Source organism: Nelusetta ayraudi, unplaced genomic scaffold (genome assembly GCF_046127955.1).
Source record: "Nelusetta ayraudi isolate G7.1 ecotype Tasmania unplaced genomic scaffold, CSIRO-AGI_Nayr_v1 ptg000048l, whole genome shotgun sequence".
In the NCBI taxonomy this organism is placed as follows: Eukaryota; Metazoa; Chordata; class Actinopteri; order Tetraodontiformes; family Monacanthidae; genus Nelusetta; species Nelusetta ayraudi.
The window spans coordinates 13,643,522-13,667,741 of record NW_027466098.1 but is presented as its reverse complement, the minus strand read 5'-3'; the positions used below and the strand labels follow the sequence as shown (position 1 = coordinate 13,667,741).

Here is a 24,220-nt window from a genome sequence, read left to right as displayed (position 1 = left end):
CTTGCACAGGCTGGTCGACAGCGAGGAACTTCCAAAGTGACAATTTACTTGATGGACTGTGCAAAATATGCACTCCACCTCCATTCCTCATTTTGTAAATGCGTCGCCTTTGTTATGTGATGCTACACTCCTCAGTGCACAACTGCGTTTTCTCTTTATACCCCTGCCGTATCCATCTGGTAAAGAGCCCATGGACGGCATTTTGTAAAGAGGCGGGACGGCAAAACCTGGAAGGATTATAATCGAATCCGTATGAAATTCAAGATCACCAATCATATTTTCACTGCCATATTTGCAAGGTTGCTACAGCTTGAGGCTTCCTATTTTTGTGAGGAGTGACAGCAAAAACAATTTCCCACCTTGTGGCGAGCTGAGATAGTATTCAACTAAACCCGTGCCAAAGCCAGGAGGGAGTCGGGCGAAAACATCTTTTCTACCAAGAACAAAAAAATAAATAAATCTCTGTTCTTCTGGGGTTTCTGAGGACAGCTTACAGTAGCTGCTTGCTGGTTTCCTAACTCCTAAAGTTTATTGGTTCTGGAATCATAAGACCAATTTTAAAACAACACAAAAACCCTGTTTGAGCTTTGCAAGATGGATGAGCTGGAAATCAGTACAGAGATCTTGCCAACTGAGCTGTCACGGAAATTTGAAATTGCTGGTTTAGCTCCACGCATCCGACAGAGTCGTCTCTTTTTTTATATTCTATGATTCTCTCTGTTTAAAAATTAAAGAAAATTGTGAAAGAAAATGAAGCCTAATCTTTTGAATCTGAACTGCAATTCGTCAACTCAATCAGCTATTTTAGTGCTACATTTCTCCATTCACTCAATATTTTTACTCCACATGCTTGGCAGCTGAAAACATGATAAAAAGTCGCTTGATTCTCAGTATTTTTTTATTCCTTGAACTGTCTCAATGCCCCTGGATGTTGCAATGACCCAGTTTCCTAACTGTGATCAATACAGTTCCATCTCCTTTAGTGGACTCCAGTTCCTTGCCGCTGCTTATGTGTGGGATCGATACCAGTAAGGAAGAGGTCGGGACTTCTGCCGCTTGTTTTCTTCGGAGTATCTGAACCCTTTGGAGCGGAGAGGGCTCGATGGCTTGTTAGCAGCTGCCGTGTCACGACTCAGACTGGAAAATGCAAAGGGAAGGACAGTCGCTCTAAATAGAAATCTGGCATTTATTTTCTTTTAAACTGTCTGCAGTGGCATTGCACACGTGGTGGTGGTGCGGGACTGGATTTACTGTAACTCACCCGCCCTTCCTCTGCGTCCTCGTCGCAGTCGGACGGCGGAGGAGGTCTGTCCGTCGCTGCCTGCAATCGCGCAAAGCAGCCCAAAACTTTTAGGCCGCGGAGAAACAAGAGAAACCAGCGAGAAAAAAAAGCCAATTAATCATTTGTGACGTTACGCCGCCTACCTTCAGTTCCCCCGCGTTAGGCCCGGCCTCGCCGGCAGCGGTGCCATTAGGAAGATTAGCATTCAAACTCTGAGTTTCATCGTCGCCGGTACACGAGAGGTCGTTTGTGACTTCGGAAGGCACGGCGGGATGCTTCCATGAAGAGGGGACAGGAACGCTCCAGCTCTCTGACTGGCCAAACGTCCCTGTGAGAGAGCAGATTTTTTTTTTCTTTATGATGTTTTTGCCTGAACTGCGTGACACTGCGCGGAAGCAAAAAGCGATAATGTTTTGTTGTAAACAAGAACTTGCGAGGCCAACCGACCGACTGCAGCTAGAGTGCTTAAGTCGTTAGCGGAGTTTCTCTGGATGATCTCGCGAGGGACTCACTGATGCAAATCTAATTGTAATATCGCAGTCACATTGTGGGCGCACAGCTTATTTCCCCCAAATTAATTTGTGATTTTCACAAAATGTCATCATCATAAAATGCTTTGGAACAATTGGACAGCCATGTGGTTTGCTTTGTGTTGTGCACTCGGTGATGTCCTCCTTGGGATTCCATTCACCCCTAGCGCATGCACTGACACGCTGAGGTCAGCACGCCCACCCAGGACAGGACAGCAACCTCCACCTCAATCACCGCGTGGCACCGCTCCCGGGACGGATCTCTGTCCGTGCGATCACTCATAGAGGGGACTGACGGGTGCAGAATGACACTTGCCTATGAGCTCTCCGCGTGCACTCCAGAGGCGAAGCGTGCGATCGGTGGATGAGGTAAGCACCGCTTGATTATTGTCAACAATCTGCAGGCTGGAAGCAGAATTAAGGACAGGCGGCAGGATGAAAGAAGGCATTTCTGGCAGAACGCTCTAAATCATCCTCCTGCCGGTTGTGTCTGACGGCAGCTGCACCCCAGGCAGTCTTTCACCTACACTGATGGTCTGTTTAAGACCCTCCCACACAGTCTCTTCCACCACTTCTTTTATCCAGTGCAAGAAGCAGCCCAGATTGAAGGCGAGTGAAAATTGACTGAATACAGTGAAAAAGCAACTAGAGAAAGGAGATTTTTCGTCCCCCGGCAGGTTGACTGCAGCTGCAGCATTTTTATCCGTTCAGGTCCCACATTATGCAAGTGATACTCTGCCAAAGTTTTCTATCTGCATAGGTCATTGGATTCCTCAGAAAAGTCCATCCTTTTGCTCTTTTTCTTGGTATAATTAGTCGCTATAAAAATAAAGGATGTGACTTCCAAACAAAGCGTGCATTTTCTTACCCCGTTATCCTGCTGTGGTGGGCACGCCAGACGTTCTTGGCTGTGTCGGTGTGAAAAATCAAACAAAAGCACACGCGCGCACACACAAGGCACTTAATATTTCCACATTAGTTCCATGCCTTTTATTCATTTATTTATTTTTTCCCAACACTGCATGTTTTAATGAAATCGCATTGCAGATTACCTTTAGGTGACTTTTGCTCAGGGCCAAAACCCTCGGTGTCATAGACATAAATGTATCCTGTCTGGTCAGCTGCATACAGCAGTGCCGTCTTCTCTGTTCTCGCCAGTTTTGTAATCTTTTCCTGGGAGCTGGACTGCAAAACATAAAAGTGAACAAGTGCGTGGAATAATTTTACATTTCACATCAATTTTAATAGCGCTGCCAGAGCTTAATAGGTAACAAAGAGAATATAGCTGGAGTTTAATCCCTTGACTTAAGTGTGAAACATTGTTGAGTTTAATGCCTTACAGCTTTGAAGCTGACAACTAATTTTCCTCCGCTCAGCACACTCCAGAGATTTATGCAACCTTTAAAAGAGACAATGAAAAGATTAGAATGGCATTGACAGACGCTGAGAAAGACTGCGTTGGGCAATCATGCATCTCAATTAGTGTATTTATAACTGACCCTTTGCCCCAGACGTCACCAGGGCTGTAGACAGAGAAAACTGCTGTAATCTGCATTCCTTCAGGAAAACAATGCTTAAAACACCTGCGTCGCGCCCTGTGTAAGAGGTGGAAAAAAGAGGCTTTTAACCACTTCAATGGAAGCTTTAGCAGCAAATAAGACCAGGGTGGTTAACAGTAAAAGATCCTAACTTTGGACAAAATGCTAAATGGTTCCTGTCCCGTGTAACAATAATAAAAGAGAATATGTAGAAAAGGTTATTTAAATCCATTTTTTAAATTGCCGTTGACATGAAAACAAGCATGAAGTCCCCTGTGAGAGGCAAACCTGCTGCCAAGCCCATACAAATGGGTTGCGTTAAGCAAACAAGTGCTCCTGCACTGCAATAAATATAGCTATGTAAATCGCGTTCCATCTCTCAACTGTTAACACGCTGGGTATTTGTTTGGAATTCGTGCCCGTCAGCTTCAAGAGATCACCTCCTCCCGTGCGCTGCTCTTCCTCCGGCGCAGGGCTGATAAAACGGCACACGATACACCCCGACACCACGTTCCACACGATAATCTCTCCATCATAGCTGCCGGTGGCGAGCAGAGCCGGGGGACAATGTGCCACGCACAGGATGTCCTCCTTGTGTCCGTTTCTCTGCGGGAGGACAGAGGGTCACCCCCGGCGATTAGAAGATCCTTCATGCCAAATCTGTAGGATTTCTCTCTGTGGTAGGAAGGGTGTGATTGTGTTGATTTCCTTATGAATTTAACATTATTCACTGTCAAAATTGCTGTGGGCTTCTTGGTCGTTTGGTCACTATCAGGATGCTGCACACCCACTTTTACCGTGGGTGAACAGTTTTCACAGAAATCTGTAGTTGTGGTCTTTCAGAAAATAAATAAAAAATATATTTAAAAAAAAAAAAGAAATCCTCCACTGCCAATCTCACACTTTGTTCCAATCTCCAGCTAAGCTCTTCTTTTTTTTTTTGCTGGCAGTAACTCCCTGTTTTAAATATGACTATCACAGCGCTCCCACCCTGAGTTATTCGATTTTTAGATGAGGATTCCAGAACTCTGATAAAGTGTGTCGGACTTAATCTGAAATCCCTGCGAGAGCCAAAAATTACCGCCGCCACCATCATTTGCACGGACGCCAGAGCAATTCATCTCTGCGCATTTTGAGCACGTTGCTCGCCGTGCCTTGAAGAAATATGTCGTCAACACAGAGCGGAACACAATAGCAGATGGCATGTTTGACTTAGGCGACGTTCAGCGGAGATACTGTCGTCAGTCGAGTTCAGAGCCAAAAGTGTGTTTTGCTAAACAAGGGCCTGTGCTTTAAATGTTTGATGAGACGCAACACAACACGGGCCATCTGCTCCAACAGAGGAACTTGCTGTGAACCTGAGGCGCTGGCGGAGATAAGAGACCGCCGGCGCTTTCCATTGATCTTGCCGCGCGCCGTTAATGCAAAAGCTATTTACAGCAAAGGCAGCACAGACCAGTGAGGTCAGTTTTCTTACTGTCCACTGTAATGTGCATCGATTCTCTGTTAACGGGACCCTGTGGCTGTGTGCGGATGACCAGGTGGAAGAGATGTCGTCTTCTTCGCTGGATCACACAGCCCAGACAATGTTGTGGCGCTGCCAGAGGTAAGTTGATGACTTTAAGTAGGTGAGGTCACATCCATTACATTAGGCTGAGCAAGAGGCCATATTAGTTGCTACAGATAGCGATTTTAGCAGATAATACCTCCAGTTGGATGAGCTATATAATAAGGATCTACAAAGACATCTGGCCGCCTGCCAGGACGGAAGGACCTCATCCAATCAGGAGCAGAGAGGCCTTTAGTGCCAGTCTTTGCTCTTCTTTTAATGAGGAAATATTGCACACTTACAATAAAACAGCTGTCGTAATTAACTAAACCCCGACCGCAGCTCCTTCCCTCCTTTTCGTGAAATGATGCTGATCTGTTCTTCAGCACTCTGTTGGACTAAAAGTGTTTCAAATGGATAGATCTTGAACTCGATCAATGAGAAATTAGACGTGGAATTGCAACAGACTTCCTGAAAGGACAAGGCGGCTACAACTGAACTGCAGTTTATTGTGAAAAGCCAGAGGTAATCAATGTCTCGACAGGCTGGGAAGGAATATATGGCCAATAACTAAAGGGTATTAATCTACACTGTTAAATACTTACAATAAGATGATATCTTTGTAATATGATTTTACGATTTTGTAGTGGATCTTTTTTTACTCTCATGTCACGTTTGACGAAGGGCCAGGGCTGGAAACGCTCCATGTTTGGTGATTATCAAGATTGAATCTGCCTTGGAGCTGGATTTGGTGTGCAGACTCGAACTCTGTTCAGGCTAAAATTAAGACTGAATAAGACCTTGTAAGTACGATAAAAACAAGAGGGATTTAAAAAAAGAAAGGCAAATGAACAGAATCTGGGGAGGCGGAATGGGTGAGAAAACACACTGCTTATGTTTAAGGGGGGGGTGTTTGCAAGCGTTGCTACACGGGGGGCCAGAGATCAGGGAGAGCTTTGTAACCCGTCTCGCTCTGAGCGCAGCCAGTCAGCAAATACAAAAAAGACTGCATCCTCTGTGCGCCTGTACATGAATGCAGGAGCAGCAGGAGAGCTTCATCCTCACAGCTCTGTAGGTGCACTGTTGACTGAGGCGGAGCGAGAAACTGGCTGAACACCCCCACAGTGTAACTCTCAACATGACTGATGACAACAATAACGTATTTCAGTCACTCTGGAACCTATTTAGCAATTTTCAGATACAGGATTTCTGGAATATCAATATATGCAAATCCTGGCTCCACTTCATGTAAACAAGTGTACGCTAGCTGGCTGATGGACAAAGTAAAGTGGCAACTGATGCGCTACCTCAAAAAAAGAGCGAACTTAACAGCTACATTTGCCAAATTAGAGACAACGTGTAATATAAGATGTTTAAAATGAAACTCCACATTTTCTATCACCACTTATGATTAAATCTGATTTTGTATATAATATATTGTATGTGTATGTTAGTCACCACATCATCCTGCCATGAAGGCTGCGGCCTCTGGACGTGGTGAAAGTCCTCTGGTATGTCCTGATAAAAGACAGGAAACACATTATTTTAGGCTTTTCTCATAAAAAAAAACAAAACATATTTTATTTACAAATTAAAAAATTTCCTTTTGATGAAAACAAGACTAAAACACACACTAGTCTGAGATGTTAGGGTTGTTTTGGTATTTTTTTGGTATTCAGTAGCGTAGACCATCAGCGGTGTCTTTCACTTTCCGTGTCAGATGAAAATGTGATGTGAAAACAATAAATGAATCCGGGGAATGGGAGGGGGAGAAAAAAATAATTGGAATGCGACTTCCCAATCTCGGCTGACAAAATAACACATCAAGCTCACATCTTTGCGCTCATACTCACTGAATAAATGTCAATCTTGCGATCGTGGCCGACAGACATCACATAGCTTCAAAGACGCATCAGAAGACAGACAAATCAAGACGGGTTAAGATGTCTGCCGAGCTAAGCGCGTCCGCCGAACGTCAGATCTTTACTTACGAATTCCTGTGAACTTTGAAAAAAATGCAGTCGCACACCTCGTTGCCTTCGCCGCCTGCAAGAACAACGCAGTAGATGTATATGTATTTTTTATATATGTTATATTTTTTAAGACATGAGCTAAGACACCATCGTGGATTACAAAAGATGGTATATTTGATAGCGATCAAGTCTATCTATTCAGATATGCACATTCAAGGGGTCCACTAGCTGATGTTTGATCACTGCCAAGCAACCAAATCCAGAGAGCACTTCAACAAACTAACAAACAGGATCATTGAATCAATGGCTGGTGCGTTTCGTGACTCCAGAAGTAGCACACAGGAAAATAAATAAATAAATCTCAACCTGAACATGATGTTCTAACACCGACTTGTTCTCTCAAACTCATTTTTTGAGAGAACAATAAAAAAAAAAAAAAGTCACAATACCAACCCCTCCTCAGTGTCTTCAGGCACTGTCCATTGTTAAAGTTCCAGATCTTCAAACAACCTCCCTTTTCACCTGTGACAAGTCTGCCAAAACAAGTCGTTAGGCATCATCAGTTTCTGAAAATTAATCAAAAGTATTAGCTGCACTGATGATACCTCCTGCCTGTGGGGTCAAAAGCCATGCACGTGATGACGGACAGGTCACGCGTGCCACCAAACTCAAAAACCTGACGCCCGGTGTCAAAGTCCCAGACTTTAACGATCTGAAATGACGATAATTTCTGAATTAATAAGGTGCAATAGACAAAGCGTCCTGCATCAAACGAGATTGTTCTTTACTCACAGAGCCCTCGCAGCAGCTGACAACCTGACGAAACTCCTCGCTGAAGCCGCAGCACATTACAGGCTCATTATGAGAAACTGTCAAGCCGCCGCAAATTCTCAGCCTTCCACAGGAAACAGATAACAAAATGAATAAAAGACAAAGATGAATAGCTGAAGTGCAGTCATCTCTAGGCGAAAAAAAAAGAAATCTAAAATTACATGTCTAGAGGGTGAAAGTGTGTTGTGTATTCTTTGAAGGAGGCAATCTTCAGAATCATCAGTTATCTTTTGTAGTTTTGAAACTTCTCAAAAACCGTCTCCCCTGAAATAGTTCAGTGGAGGAATATTCTTGGATTCTGTCACGGGTACAGAGTAAATGTACAAGAGACAACCTCGTCTTCAGGGAGAGCGCAGTCATGCTGTCGGCCGCAATGTAAAGCGATTTCAGCGCGGCGGAGTACGCGCAGGCAGCGATGTCTCCGCCGATCCCGCTGGCTTTGGGCTCCGCTGTAAACAGGCAACACTGATCTTGAATGTCCCAGATCTGAAACAGGGGGACATTTGAACGTGAGTTGAAATAAGCACCCAATGTTAAACAGCCCTTCCCACCCGACCCAAAAAACAAACTACATTATCTTGTTTGTCAAATTGTCAGCCATGCTCAGAAGCGCACAATTTGTTAGTTTCGCAGGAGACACACTCAAGGGTGCCGTCGGGATTCTGGAGGTTGAGAAAGTGTTTTTGGCAGCGTGGGGCAGGACTTAATACTTCAGAATGTGTCTCGGAAGAAAATTGTAAGGTTAATTACAAGTTAGCTTCTGGGTAATTATTGCTTTTGCACTTTTACATCGTTCAGAAGGTGGCATGTGAAGACCAATTTGGCTTTGGCTCCGTAGTCAAACTTGTCTTCAGTAATAGAATTTCTACAGCTCATTTTGATTGCTGTGTCGTGCAAGAGCAGGGTCTACACGGCGTGTTCCGCAGAATGGAATTCCTAATTTTGCTTGATTTATGGGATTTTCCACGGCTGCTGAATGAGCCGTGCTTACAATCCACAATAAGTGTTAAAACTGGGCCCCGCGCTTGCGCTCACACATTGCGGTCTTCAAAGGACTAATGAGCGGCAGACATCAGAGCCGCAGCCGCTGTCGTTAAGGCATCTCCCGCCATCAAAGTACAGTGCTGTACAATGCTGCCGCTTGTTCTTCCGCTCTGACACGCGGATCCGGCGCAGATTGTTATTCAAATTGTCAGACAACAAGGACAAAGGCTCGGGAGAGAGGCATGCATTTCAGTTAAGGAGCGGCGGGGTTTTTGTCAGGGAACAGCTGCTGTGTCACTCACGGCCATCCATCATTACCCTGGCACGGACAGAATCATTCAGAATTGAGAGTTCTGGTCCCTTTGCACCGGCGGTTCATTTCAGGGGGGCAGTTGCCAAAAAAATATAAAAGACTAAAGGCTGCTGAACTGCTTCAGCATGCAGCTGGATAGAGGATACGATCAACCAGGGATGGGCCGGAAGCATGAGATGATACACAATGCATTCAATGCCAGAGCAACGTGTGAGGCAAATGCATTAGGAAAGTGAAATATGGGTCTGCGCCGTGCTCATCCATCATCCGTCCATCCATCCATCCACCCCAGTGAGGAGCCATGAATCACTTTCGCAGTGCCGTCTGTGGAGACGGAGAAGATCTGACTGTCCTCTGAGGAGATGCTGAGGTGGGCGATCGGAGCAGAGTGGCCCTTCAGGATGCCCGTTGGCTTTCTGAAAAGGGAAATCAGAAGGAGAGAAGAAGCATTTTTTTTTTTAAAGACATTTTGCTTATTTCATAAATCCCATCAAATTCTTTTCTTCTCACCCAGGAAAGATGGGGTTCCACATGCGTACGAGCCTGTCCAGGCCTCCAGTGACCAACAGGCTGTGCTGCTGGCAAAGGTCGAACGTCTTGATGCCTTTGTGAACGGTGAAGACCCTCTGGTCGCACGGCGCCCGCAGCTGTGGGATCCAGCTCAGTTGCACCTTCTTGGCCTTGGCTTTGTAGACAGCCTCTCTGATCTCACTCAACTGCTGCTCAGCGTCTGTCAGTGGCAGCACACAGCCTGAAAAACAGAGAGGAGTCAATTTGTTACGAGGCCAGAAGTATCGATCGACACATGCTTTTTGATGTGAGGGTAAAAGTCATCATCAGATTAAATGATGGATCTCGGCACACACGCACGCACGCATGCACACACGCGTGCGCGCACGCAGAGCGAACAGAGGCTCTTGCATTTTAAATTAATTTCGAATCTCCCACTGCAGGACGCCTCATGCTCTGTTTCATTACAGCACATTGCACAGATAAATGTTCATATTTCATCTGTAGGTAGATTATTAAAAAAAATTGGCAATAAAAATATTAAGTGGAGGCAAAGTACCGATAACAAGTGATGAAGACTCATCCCTGGATGAAGAGACCACGGCCTGGCAACCTGCAAAGTATTTTGCCTAAATGATAAAAACAAAGTTAATTTTCATTTAAAAAAATATCTACTTTTCTAGCTTCCATTGTTATCCTGAGCTTGTCATTGCAATATTTTACTTATGAGACACGCACATGCGTAGAGAGAGAGGCAAGTGTTGGTTACCTGTGTCACCCAGTCCAGATGAATCTTCCATCTGACAAATGTCACGTCAGGAGAGAGCACCACGTTGTCGATGCCGATGCTGGGTACATTTTCAATCTTAGGTAATTTATTCCATAATCTGTGAAGAGAGTTGAGAATATGTGAAATCTCACTTCAATATGGTCACAATATCTGTGTGGAGGCAGCACACTGGGAGTGTGCGGAGTGCAATTTTCCTGATAGGTATTAGGGTGTAAAGCATTAGAAGGTATATATGATTTCCGAACACACCTCACCAGTGTGACTCATGTGAGTGATTTTTGTGTGTGAAGGTACACAACTTTAAACCTACCACCAGAAACAAGACGAGTGGCTTACGTGGAATAGAAATGTTCGAAATCTCTTTTGTGGTGTGTTTTCAATCAAACACATAGTTTGTATTGTGGTGTGTTTACAAGAAACTGCGACATATTGCGTGTGAATAATACCCGCTCTATTTCCCATGTCCCTGTGTTTACCCATTAGCCTTTGACCTGCAGCTCTGCATTACTTCCTGCGCCCTGCGCCTATTAGGGTTTGCGGGTGTGGTTTCATCCCGCTTAACTTCCTGCGGCTGCTGATCATCTCCACAGGTGGTGGTGCACCCACCACGTCTTGTTAGAGCCTGGCGTCCTCTCCACCGACCTGCATCATTCCCTGTTCCATTACCTGTTGGCCCGCCATTACCCCCACTGGGTCACCCTCTCTGGAGAGAGCTCTCCACTGCACCCATTAGCATCCCCAGGGCCATTACTTCCTCATCTCTCCCTCTCTCTCTCTCACACTCTCTCTCTCAGCTGCTACCCGTCCACAGAAGCTCAGTGTGCCTCATCAGAGTCCACCTGCACTCATTTTCACACCCTTCAGATAATTCACCCATCCATCCATTTTCTGTCACCGCTTATCCTGCACTCAGGATCACGGGTGGGAGGAGGGGAGTGGGGGGAATTGGTGCTGGAGCCTATCGCAGCTGCCTTTAGGGTGAAGGCAGCGTGACTCGCAGGTCCGCAGCGAGACAAACAACCGGTGGTACTCACGCTGACACCTACGGATAATGCAGAGTTGCCGGTTAGCCTGGTAATGTGCATGCATGTCTCAGGACTGTGGGAGGAACCTGGAGAAAACCCACGCAGAAGCAGGGAGAACATGCAAACCTCTACACGGAAAGGAGCGAGCGCTAGCCACTGCACCACTATGCTGCCCTTGAGTACTGTACTTTGTAAACCTGTCCATCAAATCACTTTTCTTTTATTAATAAAAACATACTGTTATATATATGAAACTATTCTAATAACCCAAGCTTAATTGCTTGTAAAACAGGTTTTGAACATGAAAAAAAAAAATCATCACTTTAGCCAAATTAGTTCACATAGGTCAACTATTCGAAAAGCTGTTGCCTCTTCAGGTCACTACGTCGAGTCTTGGGACGTTTTATTTCTCATGTACTGTTGATATCCTGAAAACATAGCAGCCACAAAACAATTTCACTTGTATTCCTAAATGAAGTCTAAGCAAATAAATTGGTTGTGATCAGCTTAGAGGATAAATCTAGCACTGAGACAACACCACACTATCAGATGTCTCAGCTCATTACATGCAGAGATATCTTGGCCGTGTCTCTCCTCTAGTTCTAGTCAAAGGATGCAGGGTGAAAGTGTGTGTGTGAGGGGGAGGAATAGGCAGGGTCAGTTTGAAGAAATGCACAATTACCTGAGGGTATCTCCAACAAAGGAGAAGAGAATAATAGTTACACAACCCTGGAAGACACAGACACATAAAAAAAAAAAACACAACTGAGCTACTGGCATGTAGCTGATGTTTGTTGTTCAGTAACTAGATAATCTGAAATAAAGATCTTGCCTCAGTGTCTCCATAAAGAATGCAGCATTTGTCACGGCCAGTGGCACTGAGGAACACAACAAAAACAACATATTGTGTTTTGTTACTTATGAGGCCATTAGATCAAGTGTTTGTCATGTATTAAAATGGTTCACCTGTAGTCCAAAGTCAAGGGCACAGTCTCCAGTGCGGTGATCTGGCAATAAGGCTCCAGAGAGGAGAGCTCATAGAACTGGATCTCTCTGTCCCTGCAAGATATCAAAGACAATAGCATGAGACCAACAAGGAGCAACCGACCCAAGGTTGAAGAGATTATATGAACTCGTTTTCTTTTAATACCCGGTTCCAATTATCAGCTTGTCGTGCTCCGTCATCAAAGTAAAGTCACTCGCCCACTTTGACTTCCTGTTGCTCGGTCCTTCAGTCTGCCAGGGTGAAATTATGACTTGAAAAATGTATTGCAATAAATCCAACTTAGTGAAAGCTCAGAAATATGACAGACAAGTAATAAGACCAGGGATACGTTGAACATGAAGGTGCACATTTGCATGAAGACAGTATGTTAACTAAAGCCGAGTGCTGTTTTACATCAGATTTCATCAGTGTTACTGCAGTCACGTTTCCTTTCAGTCACTCATGATGAATAGGGATGAAAAGGAAGAAAAAAAAACAAACCATTAAAGTCTACACGCCTTTTAGACAGAAGAAAGATGAAGAACAGACAAGATAAAAAAAAAAAAAAACAGTTGAGTATAAGCAGTAAAAGAGCTTTCATTAACTCCGTCAAGTATGCAGCGATGAACAAAGAAAACATACAAACATGTCTTTGGTTTTCAGTGGCTTCAGCTCAGGACTCCAGTGGCAAACAAAGCCATCTTCTCGCACTGAGACAACAGAGCCATTGTGGCCGGTACGGATATTGACGATGGGAAATCCATGATCCAGTGTCTTCATAGTGGCAGGGAGGGTGAAGGCCACCTGCTTCCTCCGTCTCACACTGTCTTGCCTCCCCTTGTACTCCTGCAGCATGTATGCACACAACTCCCCCTGCGTCACAGTGTGTCAGTCGGTTAAGATCACATTTCCATCAAAATTGTGTCTCACAATATTCAAATTTTATTTCAGCAGGTTTTTCTGACTATGCCGTATGTCTCTGGACAGTCATCTCCCCAAAAATACTAGAGTTCATCCGTTGCTTCTTTTTTTTTTCTCTTGCTCCACTTTTCAGAAAAAAATGACACAGTCTTTGGTGATCAGCCTTTTGTGATGTCACGAAGGGACACCTTAGCGACAACATCACCAGCCATGTGTTTATCCTCCCTTGGCAGACACATTTCTTTCCCTTTTACCAACTTGTAGACGGTACAACAGAGCATCAGTTTTAGCAGGAAGTATTATTAAGTTTCACTGTGCTAATGCTCCAGTTCATTTCTCTTTATTTTGTTTCTTGGCGATATGGGCTCAATAAAAGACCATTTTTATTATTATAAGAGTATTTTCAACATAGTTGAAATAGTTAGTTAACTTTTGAAATGACGAAGCTTCTCATCAAGCAGTTACTTTGAAACACTTTGAATTCTTGCAATCCGACGAATTGGAACACTGAAATGTCATTTTGGCCGCCTGCAGCTGCGAAATGAAACCCTGAAAAGCCATTAGAAATGAATCGGCGCATCAAGAGCCAATGCCAATGTTGGGAATTACCATCACCTCTGGCTTGGAGCAAGACAAATGTGCACAGTCACTGCGGCCGGATAGAAAACTGGATTCAACTCATATCATTTGTGCTGAATGTCACTCGGGAAAATAAACCTATTGCACAGCACAACTTGTTCTTTTATGACCATCCCCCTATTGCCATGCGAGGAGGGGCTCTCCTCACTCGGAATAAAAAGGCAGCATGCTTCGTAAGAGACAAATATAAATCCCTTCTCACCCATGAAATCCTTCCTCTGCCCAAATAATCAATCTTCTTAAATAGCCCCTGAATTTGGGCATCGCTCTGTGAAATTCAGGAAGGGAAAAACAACGTATGAGGCGCGATGACACTTACTCCAGATTAATTGCAAAGGCTTTGATCGTAATTTTGAAGAAAGAAAGGAAGAGGGAGAACGAGTGCACGAGAATGAGGAAATCTGACAGAGAATATGACATAAAAAGGAATGTCACACTGTCTCACTGTGTTAGGCAAATCCAAACAGTTCTTCAGTATACGGCCAAAATTTTTCACATCAGTGGATCGCAAGCCTCCCATCTCAAAATCCTTCTCAGAGAAAAAAAGAAAAAGAAATACTGTCACATCGTCTAGAATTGAACTGTCAGAGCGACCGTGTTCTTTTATCCAGTACCTCAAAAGCCAGTTTGAGTTTCTGGAGGTCGTCAAGCGATATCGCCTCATCAGTCTTATTGGAAAAAAAAAAAAAAAAGAGAGAGAGAGAGACAAATTTAGGGGGGCGAGACAGTTGAATCGTTTACCCAAGAGTGTGGTGCACATGAAAACCGCTTGCACAGTCCCTCTGGTCCCCGCTGAGATGCGCTCACCAGGCAGTTCATGAAGTCTGGTTGCTGAAAAACATGGGACAGGTGTCAGGAGAGCGTGCGTGTTCACGAGCACACGTGCACTTTCATTGCCAACACACGTGGTTAGGGCTTCCAGGTCGGAGTTATGGTAACTGCACGTAAAAAGCCACGAGTGCACGACTGCATGTCTCTGCAAACGCATGCTACCGCCCACAGGGCAGGCCCCACTGGAGCCATTAATGACCCCCTCCCCAATAAGACGCAGTTTCCTGGCAACTGTTCCCCTTTAACCATGACACCCTTTGATCTATGACTCATAGATCTATGACTAATAAATAACAGGTAAAAAAAAAAGAAAAAAAAAAAAAAACAGCCAGGATCCGAGAGGATGTGTCCGAGGTCTGCACTCCGCACGGTTCCCTCCTTAAACGCAGAGATAATTGCTTAATCAGTCAGAGTAATGGAAGCACAGGGAGTGTTTGCGTAACCTGGCCCGCTTTTCCAAAATCCCATTATTAGTCGCGGCATAACTTTGAGCTCCTCAGCCTGTTCCGAATAATCTGCTGTGGCACATCGCTCATTACATTAAGGCATGGGAGTGTTACAGATGTCTCAGGGCCGCAGACTCTGGATGGTGCATTAGCGCGAGGCGGCGCTCCATCATCGCTGTCAGCTTGAAAGGTTAAACGTGAACTCCCAAGAGTATTTATGAGCAGCGGTTTCCAAACTTTCTCTCGGCGAAGGTCTGAAGACTGAAGCAGACGAGACGTTGGACTGCGCTTTCTTCCTTTTTTCTAAAAGATCTTTGAACACACATATATATATATATTGTCTTTTTTTCAGTAAGATGTAGTAGCATACAAAGGGAACTGAAGCAAATGCCTTTCAGTATCCTACTCCTCTTCACTTTGAAAATGATGACCATGTTTGCCATGACGTGCACTCTTTGATTTTGGCTGCAACTGCAGGTGCCATACATCCTGAGGATGTTTGTTTCCCCCCCCCCCCCCCCCCCCCATACCCTTCATTTCATTCTGCAATTCAGTTGTAGGTATTGGTAAGATTAAGTGGAGAGTTTATAGACAGAAAAATAGCAGTGCGGCACTCTAGTGACATCTTGTGGCGTGACTGAGCAAATCAGGACTGCTGTAAAAATGTAGACGCCCCCCAGCTGATCGATCCTCCAGGGAGATGTTTTGAGGGGGTACCTGAGGGCGCTGAGTTGAGTCAACTGAAGGTTGTTTTTGTCTTGTGACGCGAGCCTGGTCCTCAGGAGTGTCGCTGTTTTCGGGCTGCTCTTTTCTGCCCTCGCTGGAAGCCATCGTTTTAATGCGCCGAGGGGACATCTGTGATTTAGTTGTTTTTTTTTCCTCTGCCAAGGCTTCCTTGACCCGCGTCTTACTGCCTTCTTCCTATTCATGAGATGAGAAAAGAATGCTGGAAGATTTGACGTGCCACTTCTGAATTCAGACATACACTGCATCCCATTGATATGTTAAATTTATTTGCCTAAATGCTGCTCCTACCTTGTCACCTTGTCACTTCTCCCTGCACTTCCATGTGCAGGCAGGGGAAGCAAAGAGACCCAGTTTAGAACAGAGTTGGCTCTAAAAAAAAAAAAAAAAAAAAAAAGACAAAAAAACCCAAAAAAAACACTTGACACTGATTCAACCAGACACATCGTGCACGGTTCAGAAAGAATGAACTGGAGTGGAGAGTCCTTATATTGATTAGATAGCAGTAATAGATGACCAAAGTTCCGGTTTAACCCGCAAACTGCTCCACATAGTAACAGAGCAACCACACACACGATTTGTCTCTGATGCTTGAGAAGCAGATGAGGTGAAAGTATTCTTCCTCTGACAGAATACTTACTGATTGTTGGCTCTCCGAGGTGAATGTTGGATTTACAAGAAGCTCACTTTCACTGCCTGATCACCGAGCTGATGTTAGTCAGAGTCATCTCCCCCACAAGCCAACCTGACACTGCCTCACTCTAACATGACACCTGAGCACGGCAGGCGATCCCATGGTAACTAAGAAACAAAAGAGTGACCACTCAGGCCACAACACCAATCAGCATGGAAGGGGTAAAAACAAAAAACAAATCATAGATTCCCATTAATATTAATATCACACTGTTTACTCTGTGTTTGAAATATTTAGCCACGCTCACAATCCGGCAATAGCACTTTTAATTTGTCGCATTAAGGTTCATGCATTTACATTTTATTTTTTTTATATAGCACAGACCAGGAGGGAAGGAAATGAAAGAGAAAGCAAACATTTTCAAATCGGGACTTGAAATGCAAAAGGGAGAGACAGGAGGAATTAAATGAGATCAATTCAGTCGCACTATCACGGCGCAAACAGACTGCTGGTGGATGGTGGAATGTGTGTGTGTGTGTGTGTGTGTGTGCATGTGTGTGTGCAGGGGGGCAGTAGGATGAATTTATCTCTCCACCACAGACAAAGGATGTTTATTTATCACAAGCCACAGTCTCCAGGCAAAACAGGCAAATAAATCCCGCGGGCCACGTCTCAATGTACAGCAATGCAATCGTGCCATAACAGATGATGAAAAACAATATTCAAACGTAAACAAACAGGCCAGTTTTTAACTTGACTGCCTTGACGCCTCCTGAACAGGGGAACCTGGTGTGAAAACGGCAGCTTTGATGTTATTTGGACGAGGGTCTGCCCAAGTTGTGCTGAAGGGGATTCTACAGTCTCCTTTTTATGTCAAACAGACTCCTGCTGCACAAAAGCCTGCTGACCCTCCTGCTGAATATGCCACTAAACTGGTCGACATCCTGCTTGTTTATCCATTTACATAATGCTGATGCTGTTTTGCCAGATTTAATGTTTCTTCATGAGGGAAGAGGGTCCATAATGGCAGTGGGAAACAGTCGCAAATTGCAAACATTGTTTTGTTTTTGTTTTTTGGGGGGAGTAAATCATTTTGGAAAATGAGAAATGTCACTTGTGTGGCCTGTTTCAGCAGTTTGTGCATCATAGTCATATCCTGGAGAATACATTCCAGTATTCAAATTTATATAGCTTTGCACAAAATGTTTAGCAATTAAAAAACAGGTAATGGGGGAAATAATATTACAACAGAGCTGACTGGACTCAGACATGTCTATATGAGGTGTACACAGTCATAACTTCAGTTGTTGTGTTGCACTTTGAGAAAGGCAAAGGTTTGTCTTGCCTTGAGGAGCTCGCACCAACCGAGTCTCTGCACCAGTTGGAGCTGACAAGGCCTCACACGCGTCTCCTACAGAACAAGGGAGGTTTCCTGGCTAGGTGGTACATTCAGAATGTCATGCTGTGTTTGAATACAGCCTTTACAGACGGCAATAGGAAAAAAAATATTTGATTTAAAGGTCGCAATCGGACGCGGAAGGTCAAGCAAGGCATTCGACCATAAATGTAGAGTTGATGCAAGCAAAGCCTCAAGACGGAGTTGACTGAGATGCGGGTTGCTTCTCCGTGGCTTGTTTGTGTGCAAATGCTTCCAGGTTAACCGGCTGACTCCCGGCATCAATGATTCATGTCGACAGCAGGACCTCTGCAACAAAGTCTGGCCTGTGGACCACTTCTCCCATGCTGGATGTTTGATGCCACGTTTGTTATTCAGACCTGCAGTTTGCCCTCTACAAAAGCAGTGCCTCTGCAGACTATTACCTGGGGCCCAACAAAACGGAAGGCACACTTTTGCAAGTAGTACTTATAAGAAAATGACATAAATGAATGGATTGAAACATTGAATAATCACATTTTATTAAGCATCTGTGGGAGAGGCTTAAAATAGCCTTCAGAATTAACTATATAGACTAGACAGACAGACAGACAGACAGACAGACAGACAGACAGACAGACAGTTTCAAGCAGGGCTTTTTATTGTTTCTATATTTTATTTTTCTCATCTATCCACAAAGCTATTTGTACATCCTTTATTTAAAAAAAAAACAAAAAAACAATTAGCTCCTGTTTTTCCTATTTATTTCAAAATGCATTTAGAAAGGAAAGAGGATACTAGACAGATTTTAAACAAGCAAATCAACACATAATTTAAAATCCAAAATCAACACACACACACACACACACACACACACACACACACACACACACACACACACACACACACACACACACACACACACACACAGCGTAACAAGACCATAAATTTATACTGCAAGATAATAGTCTGGTGGAATAAATGTGCAAATCAAAACAGTTTACTCAAACACAATACCAACAACAACAACAACAACAACAACAACAACAACAACAACAACGCCACAGTTCAAAGTGTTTTGCAACAGGGCCAAAGATTAAAACCAAACATTAAAGCGCTGCAACATCAAAACATCCACTAGTGTACATAAAGGATGCAGCGATCCGCCCTAGGCAACATAGGCTAATGACAATATAAGTGTGGAATGACTTGTGTTTAAAAGGCTACTACTATTGGTTAACGAAGCTTACTGGTATTATCTGTTATTATTAGTGGTTGGTACCTCTTTCGCCACTTGACTTTTTTTCCTCTCTTTTAATTTTCAAGTTTAGCGCCATCAGCCCGCCGTGTCCTGAACAACCAACTGTACACGGAGCGTGACTGAGACGCAGAGTGTCCAATTAGATCCTCCAAGGACTCGGCGGCAGCCAATGTCCGACAGCGGGAGCTCCTCTCGCAGCATAAACACCGAGGCATCCTCGCTCGCAGGCAAAAGTGCGCGCATTGACGGTGCTCCTTGTCCCATTGTCTTGAGACTTAAGCGACGTAACTGGCTGCTGGCCCCCCTTTTCCTTGTAGCGTTTAACAAGAGGTAAGCGTCCCGAAATGTATCGAACTTTGCTCGCGAAGCCGCCGGGAGTTTGTTTGTTTTTATGAATGAAAGCGCCGCTTTGCTTTGTGCTGGAGGGCGAACATATGCAGTTGCGGCGGCTCTCCAGACGCGTGAATGGGAGGCTAGGCGTCAAGTGTGGGACGCCTGTCTTGCTCATTTAGAACGTTACCAAAAAAAAAAAAAATTAGCCGCGGCCTTTTTAGGACGCGAACGAGATTAAAGGATAGTTTTGACTTAAGTGCACAGCCGGTTATTTGGTCACCGGCTTTTTTTCCTCCCCCGTGGGCTAACTCGTTGAGCTTTCAACAGTGCAAGCTGACAATGGTGGCCCGCCGCTCTCAGCTGTCGTGTTGTTTGCCTAGGAGCTAACGGTAATCGTAGCTTGGTTAACTCGCAGTGGGTACTGGGGGCTGACACCGGTGCCGTAATGCAGGCGGGACATATTCAGTGAAAGGCGTCACAAGTCACTTTTCTCAACACGCATGGTTCAGTCCAAATGAAGCATTTCAAAGAGACTCGACCTTTTGTTCCCCGCGGCGCGGGGTGTGTTTTAGCTGCCCATTGTTAGCAACTTAATCAGCCATTTTAAGAGTCGTCACTGCCAAATGAGATCTGAACATGCATGCTAGCGGATGCATAGCTAGGCCAGTGCCGCTATAATACTAGCGGCGAAGGCGACGGTGCACAAAGCCTGAGCGCAGCCATCATGGCTAGCCGTCGGCGAGCTATCAAAGGCAGTGGAAGCTAACGCTAATGTATTCATGTGTAGTACAACCCCCAAAGCCGGCTGTGTATGTTAATGAGAGGAATATTCCTGCGAGGTAATAGGAACTGCTGGTATGCATCATTTTATTTTCTTAACGCGTATTATGTAGCGTTTTCAGCACTGCTGTTCGAAGATTGTAATGGGGTGTAAACGACATCGAACGTTAGTTTACCGCAGTAATAAATTAAGCTTAATTTGATTTGTTCATACAATGGATTATTAGTCACCCCGACCCCCCCTCCCCTCCTTCACATCACCCCCATTTTAAACAATAGGTGCAACTGACAAGGCAAGAGGCAGCAAGCTGGGCTGATATTTCAACGATATATTTTCAGTTTGTCGAGCAGATTGAGATTCAAGTCAAATGTGTGTTTTGTTTTCTTAGTTAAACAAGATGGTTAAGGATCCAAAGAAGCCCAGAGGCAAAATGTCCTCTTATGCCTACTTTGTGCAAACATGCCGAGAGGAGCATAAGAAGAAGCATCCCGATGTCTCTGTGAACTTCGCAGAATTCTCCAAGAAGTGCTCAGAGCGTTGGAAGGTAAGTCACTGTACATTGTTTTGTTTTTGTTGTTTGTTGTTGATTGATCATGCTGTGGGGGGAAAAAAATTTCATTTTGTTTGTTGTTTATATTTTCCATAGACTATGTCTTCAAAAGAGAAAGGAAAATTCGAAGACCTGGCGAAACTAGACAAAGTGCGCTATGAGAGAGAAATGAAGAACTACATTCCCCCCAAGGGCCACAAGAAGAAGCGATATAAGGACCCTAATGCCCCCAAGAGGCCACCGTATGTGTAGTGATCTCATTCCACACCCTTTACTAGCACCTTTATCAGAATATCACAATTAACATTTGATTTTCAAACCCCACTCAGGTCTGCATTCTTCCTTTTCTGCGCTGATTTCCGCCCAAAAATCAAAGTTGAGAGCCCTGGTTTGTCAATCGGGGACACAGCCAAGAAGCTGGGAGAGATGTGGAACAGCTCATCTGCAGAGGAAAAGCAGCCGTACGAGAGGAAGGCTGCCAAGCTGAAGGAGAAATACGATAAGGTAGGTGGCCGCACAATGTCTTGTGTGAAGCCATGTATGTTTCTGCGCTGGAAGTAAACCAACTCTTGCCTTGCACAGGACATCGTTGCTTATCGTACGAAGGGCAAGGTGGAGTCCGAGTCAGCTGCCACAGCAGACGATGACGACGAGGAGGAGGAGGAGGAAGAAGAGGGAGAGGACGAGGATGACGACGACGACGACGATGACTAGGCCATTGCGTCTAAAAAGGACCTGAAGTTTTGTTTATGCCATATTACCCTAATATACTCAATTCACCATCTTGAAACAGAAAGTCTGACTGAACAAGATCATGTGTATATTTAATGTTTTTAAGATGTACAGTGTTATTCTCTTTGTTTGTAAAGTTAACACTACATATCTTAAGTTTGAGATTTTTTTTTTCTAGTGGTAGTTCTTTCTCCTTGCCATACTGTGTTGACAATTTAGGACTGCAAATCAGTATGACGATAATTAGTCTTTAGGTGTCACAACTCAAAAATTAGATTTTCTGAGTTGCTAATGTATTTTACTTTATTTTGGAAAATATTTTTTTTATGTGCTGTCCCAATGTCTTTTTATTCTTTGAATACCACTCTAATATCAAATGCAGCTGTCGACATTCAAGAATGTCTTCAATAAAGGTCGTTTTTCTTAAATTGGTTGTCTTGTGGTTTTCTGATATCTTTATTAGGTAAGTTTGAATACATTTGTTTTAAGCCAAATTGCAGAACAAAATTGGTGGCTAGGCTAACAAGGATGAACCGTATAATTCACTCTAGGGTGGAGTATACATGTAGTTATGGCGCCTTCACTCAACTGACTATACAACAAGAATTACTGAATAGGATGCCGCAGTAGACGCAAAAGTAAAGGGGGCTAAGTGGAGCTGGCAATTGAAGTAAATATGATCTCTCAATTCAAGGTGTTATTCACAAGTCAATCATTGGAAAGTATTCTTAAAGTGACCTTACCATAACATTGGAATGAAGCAATATTTCCTCCCTGGTCTCCTGGCAAACTATTTAGATTAACAGAGGTGCAAAAGTGCAACAACCAAAAAAAATCATAAAAGAACAAAAACTGTAAATTATTCAGTTTCCAAGTTCTGGGCAAATGTCACGTTCTACATGTATTTGTCTTTTTTTCAACCAAATCAACAGTTGCCCTCCGCCAACAGCTGAATGAACAACAATCAGACCCTGAGAGAATTCTTAGGCGGGCAAGCAGCAAACAAGGCTGACAACAGCACCGACACTCAGCTGCACTGTCACGGTCAGCAAATGAAAGAAACTTTTCAAGACAATGACTTTTGCTGTTTCTGACAATTTAGGTTGATTCTGTCAGGAAAGAACCGCATTTTCTGCACTGCTGGATTTGCATTGAGTGGTGTCCAAGGGGCGTGTCAGTCAGGATTACCAGCTGAGAAGATTGAGTCCCTAACTGTGGACACAGCTTTTAGAGTTTGTCTTTTACTGGTCTCTCAGTCTTCTGCAGGCTCAGTCTTTTTTTCTTTTCTTTTTCTTGATTTATTTTTTTCTATCAATTTGGGCAGAGTGCCAAAAACTTTGGGAAGCCATATTTATCACCCGTATTCTGGGTTGTGAAGTTTTATACTGTCGGCGGTTTTCTTTTTCTTATCGCCTCTTGATGTGCCACGGGCAGTTTCAGAGAACCATTTTTAATATTTTCATTTCAAGAGAAGCTCATTTTTCCACTTCATGCGATCTTGCAGGTGTCTTTTTTTTTATTGCTTCCTCACACAACGTGCCGTGTGAAGACACACTAAATGTAAAGCGGTGGCAGGCAATTTGCAGATAGTGTGTCAGGGAAGCTTATGCTTCCCTCCTGGTCTGACGCATCCAGCACGGTCAACTTGCGCTCTGACAACAGATGGCAAAGACAGATGGCTTTTTGTGAGAGGGTTTGTACATTTGAGGTGAGGGAGGACACGGCACCAGGTGAGTGAAAAGTGCAGCAGAGCAGTTCATACCACTGATGTTATTATGATTTATCACAATGCGTTGCCTGTGCACAGACAGCAACAATAGTGAGCAAGGTACAAACAGCAGCCGCAGACTCCCACACCATCACGGCCTCAGCGCAGCGCAGGCGGATGATGGAGACAACCTGTTCCTGCTCAGCCGTCCCCTCGGGGGAATTCTTATTATCCCACTGCTGCCTGGATTTCGAAGCATCTGCATACGCACTGCCGTGGCAGCACTGCAGGGGAATTTGCAGGTCTACAGTGTGAGGGTCTACTTCAGTGTGTTGGATGTGAATGACGTAAGGTACGCAGTCAGCTTTTCACTTTTTAATTCTGCGCGGTTATCACATTGGTTTGTGTTTCGTGACTGATTTGTTTTCTACTTCTCCACAGGTGCACCCTGGAGACACATCTGGAGAGTGTCACAATGCAACGGTTGCACACATATGAAAATAGGTGCACTCTTTCAGTGCTATTTTGGTCAAGGGAGAAACAGTACAAAGTAACTTCCTGTTAAGATGAGCAAGTGCATTTAACTAAAAGTCACTTCAGAGGATTTATTACATTTAATATTTATTAAATGATCGGAGTCTTTTCCATAAAGTCCCCACTTTGATTTTATTTCAAGTTCAGAATCCTGCAATCTGATAAACACTGTGGAGTGCAATGAAAATACAGCAATGACAGACAAATTCAATCTTTGTCTTAACCCATGTGTGCAATGATGCCTAAACAAATATATATACTTATAAAAATCCAAATTATTTCCTTACTTACTCATTGCTGTATTTAGTCGACTATGTGGAGAGAACAAGACAGGAAAACACATTCAAGCAGAAAAATGTAAGGCAGCAGCAGGGTTATGGGTTCAATTCCCAGGCCTGAGGCCTTATTGTGTTGCGTCTGC

At 44.1% G+C, this 24,220-nt stretch overlaps 2 protein-coding genes across 3 annotated transcripts; one reads left to right on the top strand and one right to left on the bottom strand.

The window, feature by feature from the left end:
* Positions 1-291: 291 nt before the first annotated feature.
* On the bottom strand, positions 292-16,777 carry wdr95 (WD40 repeat domain 95). Its single transcript, XM_076036470.1, has 32 exons — positions 16,532-16,777; positions 16,183-16,263; positions 15,865-16,068; positions 14,678-14,701; positions 14,485-14,538; positions 14,316-14,399; positions 14,073-14,138; positions 12,953-13,183; positions 12,476-12,561; positions 12,292-12,384; positions 12,158-12,203; positions 12,008-12,054; positions 10,280-10,397; positions 10,070-10,139; positions 9,511-9,751; positions 9,311-9,416; positions 8,038-8,189; positions 7,665-7,767; positions 7,478-7,584; positions 7,326-7,405; positions 6,891-6,945; positions 6,753-6,798; positions 6,358-6,417; positions 3,791-3,956; positions 3,312-3,407; positions 3,153-3,211; positions 2,865-2,997; positions 2,681-2,720; positions 2,129-2,217; positions 1,426-1,610; positions 1,262-1,321; positions 292-1,137 (listed from the first exon to the last, which is right to left on the bottom strand). The coding sequence occupies exons 3-32, from the start codon at positions 16,000-16,002 to the stop codon at positions 1,126-1,128; spliced, it is 2,847 nt and encodes a 948-aa protein (XP_075892585.1). The 5' UTR covers positions 16,003-16,068; positions 16,183-16,263; positions 16,532-16,777; the 3' UTR covers positions 292-1,125.
* A 2,317-nt stretch (positions 16,778-19,094) lies between these two features.
* Positions 19,095-21,985, top strand: hmgb1b (high mobility group box 1b). Of its 2 annotated transcripts, none has more exons than XM_076036468.1 (5): positions 19,095-19,491; positions 20,664-20,819; positions 20,922-21,067; positions 21,155-21,329; positions 21,408-21,985. In XM_076036468.1, the coding sequence occupies exons 2-5, from the start codon at positions 20,673-20,675 to the stop codon at positions 21,537-21,539; spliced, it is 600 nt and encodes a 199-aa protein (XP_075892583.1). In that variant the 5' UTR covers positions 19,095-19,491; positions 20,664-20,672; the 3' UTR covers positions 21,540-21,985. The 2 variants fall into 2 exon arrangements, with proteins under 2 accessions (XP_075892583.1, XP_075892584.1); XM_076036469.1 differs by lacking the exon at positions 19,095-19,491 and adding an exon at positions 19,821-20,349.
* Positions 21,986-24,220: the final 2,235 nt, after the last annotated feature.

Bases quoted from the DNA above. Each gene is read 5' to 3' on its own strand.
- wdr95 (XM_076036470.1), bottom strand. From the start codon at position 16,002: ATGTCCCCTCGGCGCATTAAAACGATGGCTTCCAGCGAGGGCAGAAAA. The intron at 8,190-9,310 runs GTGATTCATGGC...CCCCTGTTTCAG, and splicing joins CCACAGACGGCACTGCGAAA to ATCTGGGACATTCAAGATCA. The intron at 6,799-6,890 runs GTAAGTAAAGAT...GCGTCTTTGAAG, and splicing joins TTCAAAGTTCACAGGAATTC to CTATGTGATGTCTGTCGGCC.
- hmgb1b (XM_076036468.1), top strand. From the start codon at position 20,673: ATGGTTAAGGATCCAAAGAAGCCCAGAGGCAAAATGTCCTCTTATGCC. The intron at 21,068-21,154 runs GTATGTGTAGTG...AACCCCACTCAG, and splicing joins AATGCCCCCAAGAGGCCACC to GTCTGCATTCTTCCTTTTCT. The intron at 21,330-21,407 runs GTAGGTGGCCGC...TGCCTTGCACAG, and splicing joins TGAAGGAGAAATACGATAAG to GACATCGTTGCTTATCGTAC.